This window comes from Ammodytes marinus (assembly GCF_949987685.1).
Source record: "Ammodytes marinus genome assembly, chromosome: 21".
In the NCBI taxonomy this organism is placed as follows: domain Eukaryota; kingdom Metazoa; phylum Chordata; class Actinopteri; order Uranoscopiformes; family Ammodytidae; genus Ammodytes; species Ammodytes marinus.
This window is the reverse complement of record NC_137225.1, coordinates 21,063,710-21,071,363: the sequence shown is the minus strand read 5'-3', so window position 1 is coordinate 21,071,363 and position 7,654 is coordinate 21,063,710. Positions and strand designations below refer to the sequence as shown.

The following is a 7,654-nucleotide window of genomic DNA, read 5'->3' as shown; positions in this document are numbered from 1 at the left end:
AGAATTGATAAACATCCTAACTCACTTGAATAAATGTCCAGATTGAATTAAATTAAACATTGATTCACACACACAGTATAAAAACCTGTCTCTCTGCACTGACCTGTACGACCTCTGTGACCAGCGCCCCTCCACCGGTGGAGTAACAAGGAAAGAGGAAGACAGGAAGCAGGAAGAGGAAGGCCAGCGCTGCCACACACAGGACAAAGTTGTGCCACACTCCTACGGGAGGAAAACAGAAAAAAAAAATTACTTTTGTGTGAATTTTTGTTTTTTTCTTACTTTATAGTTGGAAGTTTTGGATTTATAACATCTGTTTTGTTTAATATATATATATAACAACATATTACTTTTTAAAGAACTTCTCTTTTTTTTAAGTTCAGTAATGCCACAACAAAAGCTGTACATACATAAAACACAAAACACACAACCAGACATAAGAAAAAAAGAAGAACAATTAACAGCTTTTATGGACATGTATTGGATACAGGAGATCCACTTCCGGTGTTTCCTTACAATAATCACTGACACATCAATGTCCCAGAAAATTAAAGTAAGGTGGCCATTATATATTTTCCTAGCAGCAATTGATTTTAATGGATTCTAAACTGGATTGCTTTAGTTCTGGCACATATGGAAATAGTTTTGGCATCAGTCCAGATACCTGCCAGTGTCTCCTCATCAATAGTCACTGACGATTCCTTATACATAATATACATAACCTTATAACCAATATAAGCTAGTGGACAGCCAGTGGTAGCACCAGGACTGTAGAGTCTTGATACTCCATATAATCCACTCTAACATGCTCTCCACATATTGGGACTGTAGGACATGGTTGGCACAGCAGAAAACCACTGCTGGCTATAAATAACTCCCTCCCTATACCATTTTAATTATGCAAGACGACGCAGTCAGTCTTTCCGTGAAAAACCACACGGGGGAAAACTTCTCATGGCCTCATCAGGTCAAGGCAAAACATTTGGGTCTTAACAAAATATACATTTAAGCAAAGCCTCAAGCAACCTGCTATACAAGCAGAAAATGAATAGCTTAAGTTAACTTTGAGGAAGTACTGTATTACATGTAGTTGTTGCTAGTGGCTACACATCCATATTAAAGTGAACATCTTGTTGTATGAGATTTTCATTTAAGGGTCTAGAGGGTATATATATATATATTCCCCATTGACGTTGCACAGTAAACAAACTATTACAAGTTGCATCACCTATCTCTCTACAGGGATAAATAATAAACATGTTATGTGAGAGAAACCCCCCCCCCCCCTCTCAGACCCCCCGCTTATCTGCACTGTGGAGAGGGAGACAAATAAACACAGCATGCTGTTATGTCAACACTTCCCCTGATGGGAATAGCATATCCATATCTCTCTATCTGCTTTGGCATATTACTTGATCAGAAGTTTCAGTTTGTTCAGATTGTTGACAACGATAGAAAGTATTGTGTGTGAGTATTTTAAGCCAAGTGCTGTATTGAACTACAATTTAAGGTACTTTTACCTCACCTGACAATGTTAGTTTGACAGTGTTAGTTCATGTTCAGATTCGGGTGGTTGGAGGAATATAAAGAATATAAAGTACCGGTAATAAAAACTATAAAGTAAGTAGTAAAAATGCTTTTGTATGAGCAATTACAATATGATAATATAACATACATCATGTTGAAATAGACCAATCTGCATAAAGACTGCTTTTACAACCTTTACTCTGGGAATTGCTTTTTACTTCTCGTTTTCTTTACTGTATTGTTTTGTCTTCATTGTACGTTTGAGGCTTTTTTTTATATATTTATTAAAGTAATTATTTTTCTCTATGTTTTACTTCTCCTGCTTTTGCCTGTATGAATCACGTTGTGACTCCGTGCTCTTGAAAGGCACTATACATAAAGTTAGTGAGTTTAATAAAATAGATGTTGATGTTATTTCTATCATCAGTATTTCTTCTGCTATTTCATGCTGCCCTCTTGACTGTTTTCTAACCATGATGTGCAACATTCTTCTTCTTGACCAAACTGCACTGAACAATATTCCCCCTCTAACTGTCTCCCACTGATGTCCCCTACGGTGGCTTGTGAGGAGACAGACATTAGTCGCATTCATGCGTGAATAACTGCCAGCTCCACTGAATCAATTAATTAAAATGTAATTCTCTTAATTGAGGAGTGAAATGATTTGATGTGAAGCAGCTGTCTGGACCTCACAGTGACCTTGACTGGAAAAAAAACACACAAATGAGTATTTAACAAGAATGCTTCAAATAGCCATGTGGGGATTAATAGATGCAATTACGTTAGCTGGAGAAAAAAAAAATCAGGATTATCGTTGCTGGTAGCCTGGTTCTACCAGACCATTTTACTTCATTTCATTTGTACAGAAGGTCTGGAATCGCTCAATTGACAAAAGTTAAACCACTTGAAGGCGGGTGTCTGTTGAAGTTTAAAACTATTAGAACTGCCCAGTGCCACTCTGGATCTGCCAACCAATCGCATAATGTTTGGCCGTGACGTATGTCATGCGGTGGCTTCGGAGCCACTCCTTCTGTTAACTGATTGGACTGGCAGAAATCTGGCTGGAGAAACCCACTAGCTAAGACTGACTACTGAAGGGAAATGAAAATTGAGCGGAAACAAGTAGGCGGGCGGTGCCAGGCTACGTTGCTGTCATGTGGAGAGCTTAAAAAATAAAGATAAAGAAGATAAAGATAAAGATATAGAACAAAAATAAAGTATTCAAAATATATAGTCTTACCGGCACAGAAAATGCGGAGCTGTTGAACGGGCGTTACGAGGTTGAGGTGTGTGGTGAAGAGGTCCACGAACGCACCGGGATACACCACAAACACAAACATGCCAAAGCCGTTTACTTGCACTTGCTCCCTGCAGGGGGGGGGGGGGGGGGGGAACATAATGCACATTAAAAGAGGGTAAAACAAGGCAGTTGAAAATGTAATCCCTTAGTTTGCTTCTCACTATTAGATCAGCAGCAACCAAACACAATTGTCTAACTGGCAAAATATGATGCAGCCATATGTTCAGACTCAAACAACAGATATTTGGAAAGGATCAGTAAAACATATGTGCAGAGATATTGTACTTGTTATGATGAAACAGCCTCTCTGTAGAACTAAACATAATGTTGAAGTATGTGCTTATTACACATTATCTGCTTGTATTAGAAATATCACTTGTTTTTGTAGAAAGGTAAGGGCTCATACGAAGGCTGGAATGAGCAGTAGAGTGAAGACCACAAAATATCTATATCCATTAATGTGTATTTGAGTGGTCATCTTCCATTCTCTCTGTATTAATGGCCACTGGATGCTGTGCATTCTGGCGGTTGTCATGGTAAGGTATTGTGGAGATGTGTGTGTGTCTGTCAGTCATTGTGCGTGTGTGTGCCTGTGTGTGTGTGTGTGTGTGTGTGTGTGTATGTGTGTGTGTGTGTGTGTGTGTGTTTCTGTGTATTTCACCTCAGTGCTGCCACCGCGTGGCCCAGCTCATGTATGACTCCACTGAGCAGCAGAGCCATGAAGAAGTAGCCCAGCTGACTGGTGGGCAGGTTGACTCCAGGGACCTGAAGAAGAACACAAGAACACAATACTGTGACTGATAGACACACACAACAGGAGGCAACAAGGAAAGAACAAGAAAAATCTAGTAGTTTTATGGATTGTTTTTGTCGATTTGAAATTATTTGTATTGCATTCAAATCCATTTTACATTTTTGTTTTATTTTATTTCATCAGTTTGTCCTCCTTAACCCTTAGCAAAATCAAAGGTAAACACGTCCCATGTTCAATCGTATAGAAATACAACTAGTGGAATAAGTTAATGTAGAAAACCTCTGGAAAAGAAATGCTGTAAAATGGTAATCAAAGGACTAGCAAAGTCTTTTTGTTTTGTTTATATCTGCACTGCAAAACAAACCCAACAACATCCATCCAACCAAAATGTATTTAACGTCATATTTGTTTGCTTCCTTTTTCATATTAATAGTCCCATGTTTTTGCTGAAGCTGTGGTTTTCTATGTGGTCTCCATTTCCCTCCTGCGCCCGACTGTGTGGCGTCGCTGCCACTCCGGGCTGAGTGCACGGTTATAAACGGCCGACTAATAGCTTCCCATGAATCACCTGCAGTGGTCTACAGGGGGATATGGCTCAGGGTAATGCGCGGCTATGTGACACCTCCAATGAAAGGAAAGTGAACCGGAGGAAAAAATAATGCAAAAATAAGAGCCATTCTGGGAAGCTAGGGGGCATTTTTCGCACCCCTTGTTCGGGAACAGTACGGGCTCTGTATGAACTTTCAAAGAACATTTATCCAGTGAACTCCAGTTCATCTCAGACCGTGTGCACCAAATATAGATGCATTAATGCTTTACAAAGCTCACAGAAGTGAATAATGGATTGAAAGATTGACACTGTGTTTGTCTTTATGGGTCAGTCTTAAACAAATGCAATGCTGTAAAAATACACTGGAACTCAGACAACAATGCATCTTCTGTGTGTTTACTGCATGCATTTTAACGCCCCTGATGGGGATCATTGATTAAAGTTGTAATCTTTAAGATTTCCATTTGGTTAGTTATCTGTAACTATCTATCAATGAGTATATCAAGACAATGGTGATTAAGCATATGACCATATAGTATATATTGACAGGATCACAGGTATTACTTCAGAGTCACAATGGCGGATCGACACACATTCAACTACAGTTCCCATAGTGCATTGCGTGAAAGCTTTCCCAATGGTACTGAAGAACTGCCAATCTACTGACGTCACACAGTTGAAACAACATAACTCAAATATTACGCATTACAGCTTTAAAGCAGATCCCGTTCTTAGTGTACCTACCACAACTTGAAGGGTCTGCTGTCCTCCCATGTGAGGGTTAGCCTGGGTCATTTGAGCGAGTGTCTGCTGCAGCGTCCTCACAAGCAGCACCACCGAGCCCACCATGGCTACTACACCAAACACTAAGCCGCTGCTGAACCTACAAGAGACATGATTTATATTATGGAGAAAATCATTTCAGACATTTTGGCCTGGTTCTTTACAACACTATGAACCAATCAATCAATTTATCTGAAAGAAACGCACAGTATAAAGAGTAGAATATCATGATTTTTTTGTTGGAAGACTTGCCCGCTTGTCCATTAGGTGATGAGAACAGATGTACCAAAAAACCATCGATGCAATATGGTGAGTGATAGCTGAATCACCGGCCAATAACAATATGTCACAGTTAAGAAAATTAGTTTCCTAGAAGCTCTGACAGCTAAAAGCTAAGTAACGAGAGTGATACGTTGTGTTGTAGTTTTATAATACATTCTGGGTACCAATCAAATGATGTCAGTACAGGTACTTTGGCATTGATGAAAGTCCCAAAAAAAAACTAATGAATAACTTGAAATAAAATTAATATTTGCTTACACTAGAACACAAATCTTATTGTATTTGTCAGACACCTACTATCAATCAACTTATTATATGAACTTTGTTTTGTATCTTTTATTTTTTTCTCTATTTTGTTTATATATGACTATGGCTATCTATTGTTTTAGTAGGCACTGTGTCCTAGCATCTACTTTAAACTTTGTACTTTTATAACACTGTATTTTTTTTTACAACACTTCATATACTTTACTTTTAATATTCCACTTATTTTTTATTATTTTGTTTATCTGTTTCTGCAATTTTGGAGCAATCCGGCTAAATAATCTCTTAAAATGTAATTAGTCCCATTTTTTCTCATCTCATATATTTTTTTTTTTCATTTATATTTGAAATTTGAGCAAACCATTTGTCTGATTGTAGACCTTCATGACTAGATCTGTTTAATTGTTGTTATTCATTTAAATACTGTTTGTATTAGTGTATAATAGGAACAAAATACATTTATATTACCATAAATCTTTAGCAATAAATCATCTTAAATTGACCAACTATTTACAATTACAAATATATTTATTTATTTTTTAAGAAAAAGAAAATAAGAGTTTAACCTCAAGTGTAGGAAACATGGAAGCCTGAATGAGGAAAGTTTATAAATGAAATTGCAGTTCTCACTCACTACAGGTGCATGGGCTGTGGGGTTGACATGTGAGCAGTACAGTACTGTTTAAATATGTTATTATATGTTACCTATAAATAAGCTGAATTCAACCAACTCCAAAAATCTTCCAAAAAGATGGCGTCTATCTTCAAGAGTAGGAACATGGAAGCCTGAAATAATGCCAGAGCAGTTCACGTAATGTGCAGTTTATAAATGAAATGTAAGTCCCCCACTCACCACAGATGCAGGGCTGTAGGGTTGATGCGTGCGCAGTAAGCAAACAATCTGTTGAACATGGTGGTTTGCCATCTCAGGTGGAAAGGGGACAACATCAGCCCTCGACCGGCCAGCCATGACTCGTACCTGACACGATACTTCGCCGATGACTGAGGTAGGCAATGGAAAAGGGAAAAAAACAGTTATCCAACAGTGCAATCAGACAAATGGTACATTCATATTAGACCTATTTTACAAAAAGAAGACAGAAAAAAAACTTACAAATTATTTTGGGTTAGGGACAATTTGGCATAACACATGACTCATTTGGTCCGGGACACAGTCAGCAACCATAGATATTATATAAAAGTCAGCAACATGTAGGCTACTTCAAATGTTAGAAAATTGTATTTTTAAATGTGTTATGTCATTCCAAACGTACAACTTAAAATGTTAAATGTATTTTTAGATTACACTTCTATAGATGCTGCCAAGTATTTGTAGTTTTTAAATTGCAACATGAAAAATTAATTATTGATATACAATCCTACTCTACATGATTTAGCATTTTGAAAGATTTTTGAAATTTTGTTTCAAGACATTTGAATGACAATTCAGGCCTTCTTTTAGATTAACTTATTCAAAGCATTTTAAGAACGTTAAATCAGTAGGATCCCTGTTAATAACAATAGTAGAAATCGTAAAAATATTGTCTACAGGTGAGAGGAAGTGTCACAACAACAGGCATGTTTAGGTCTATATTGATACAACAGTCGGCTGATGAAATTGCCTCTCTGCTTCATTTCAAACAACCCATTCAAAGCCGATTTACTGTAACAACAAAAACAACACACACATACAAACACAAAGGCTATAATCACCTTGAGCAGTGTGTCAGCCAGATAGACAGAGCACCACACTACCATCACACACACCAGCAGAGGCACGGGGATCATGGTGCATCGCTCCGTCTGTACGCGCTCTCTATCACACGCGGGTACACATGCTTAAATTATAGGTTAAAATAACAACGTATAAAAGCGCTTTGTTTCAGAGATGCTGTGAAAGGAAACATCAACACATCAACAGTGTGCAATACACACGTCCGGGTTGTGCTTCTTCTTCGGCTTCCTTTGTATTGTGTAGATCAGCCAAACGGAGCACTACTGCCACCACGTGTTGAACTACAGAGCTTCCTTTGTAACAAAATAAAATCAATATTTTAAGAAGCACATTTTCTATTGGAGAATAATATTATTACGATATATCAATATACATATAAATTAAAATATTCATATTTTTACAAAACAAATGACAAATGCGTATGAAATTGAATATAGAAAATATGAAAATAAATGTGAA

General features: G+C 37.6%; 1 protein-coding gene across 1 annotated transcript in view; it reads right to left on the bottom strand.

Annotated features, from left to right (window-relative positions):
- The window catches only part of mbtps2 (membrane-bound transcription factor peptidase, site 2), a 12,485-nt gene extending 5,102 nt beyond the window's left edge, over positions 1 to 7,383 (bottom strand). Inside the window, exons 1-6 of the mRNA XM_080050145.1 lie at positions 7,174 to 7,383; positions 6,314 to 6,462; positions 4,876 to 5,014; positions 3,489 to 3,592; positions 2,768 to 2,895; positions 104 to 222 (exon numbers count right to left, since the gene is read on the bottom strand). Coding sequence (XP_079906271.1) covers positions 104 to 222; positions 2,768 to 2,895; positions 3,489 to 3,592; positions 4,876 to 5,014; positions 6,314 to 6,462; positions 7,174 to 7,248 — 714 coding nt within the window. The 5' untranslated portion in view covers positions 7,249 to 7,383. The remainder of the gene's footprint in view (positions 1 to 103; positions 223 to 2,767; positions 2,896 to 3,488; positions 3,593 to 4,875; positions 5,015 to 6,313; positions 6,463 to 7,173) is intronic.
- Positions 7,384 to 7,654: the final 271 nt, after the last annotated feature.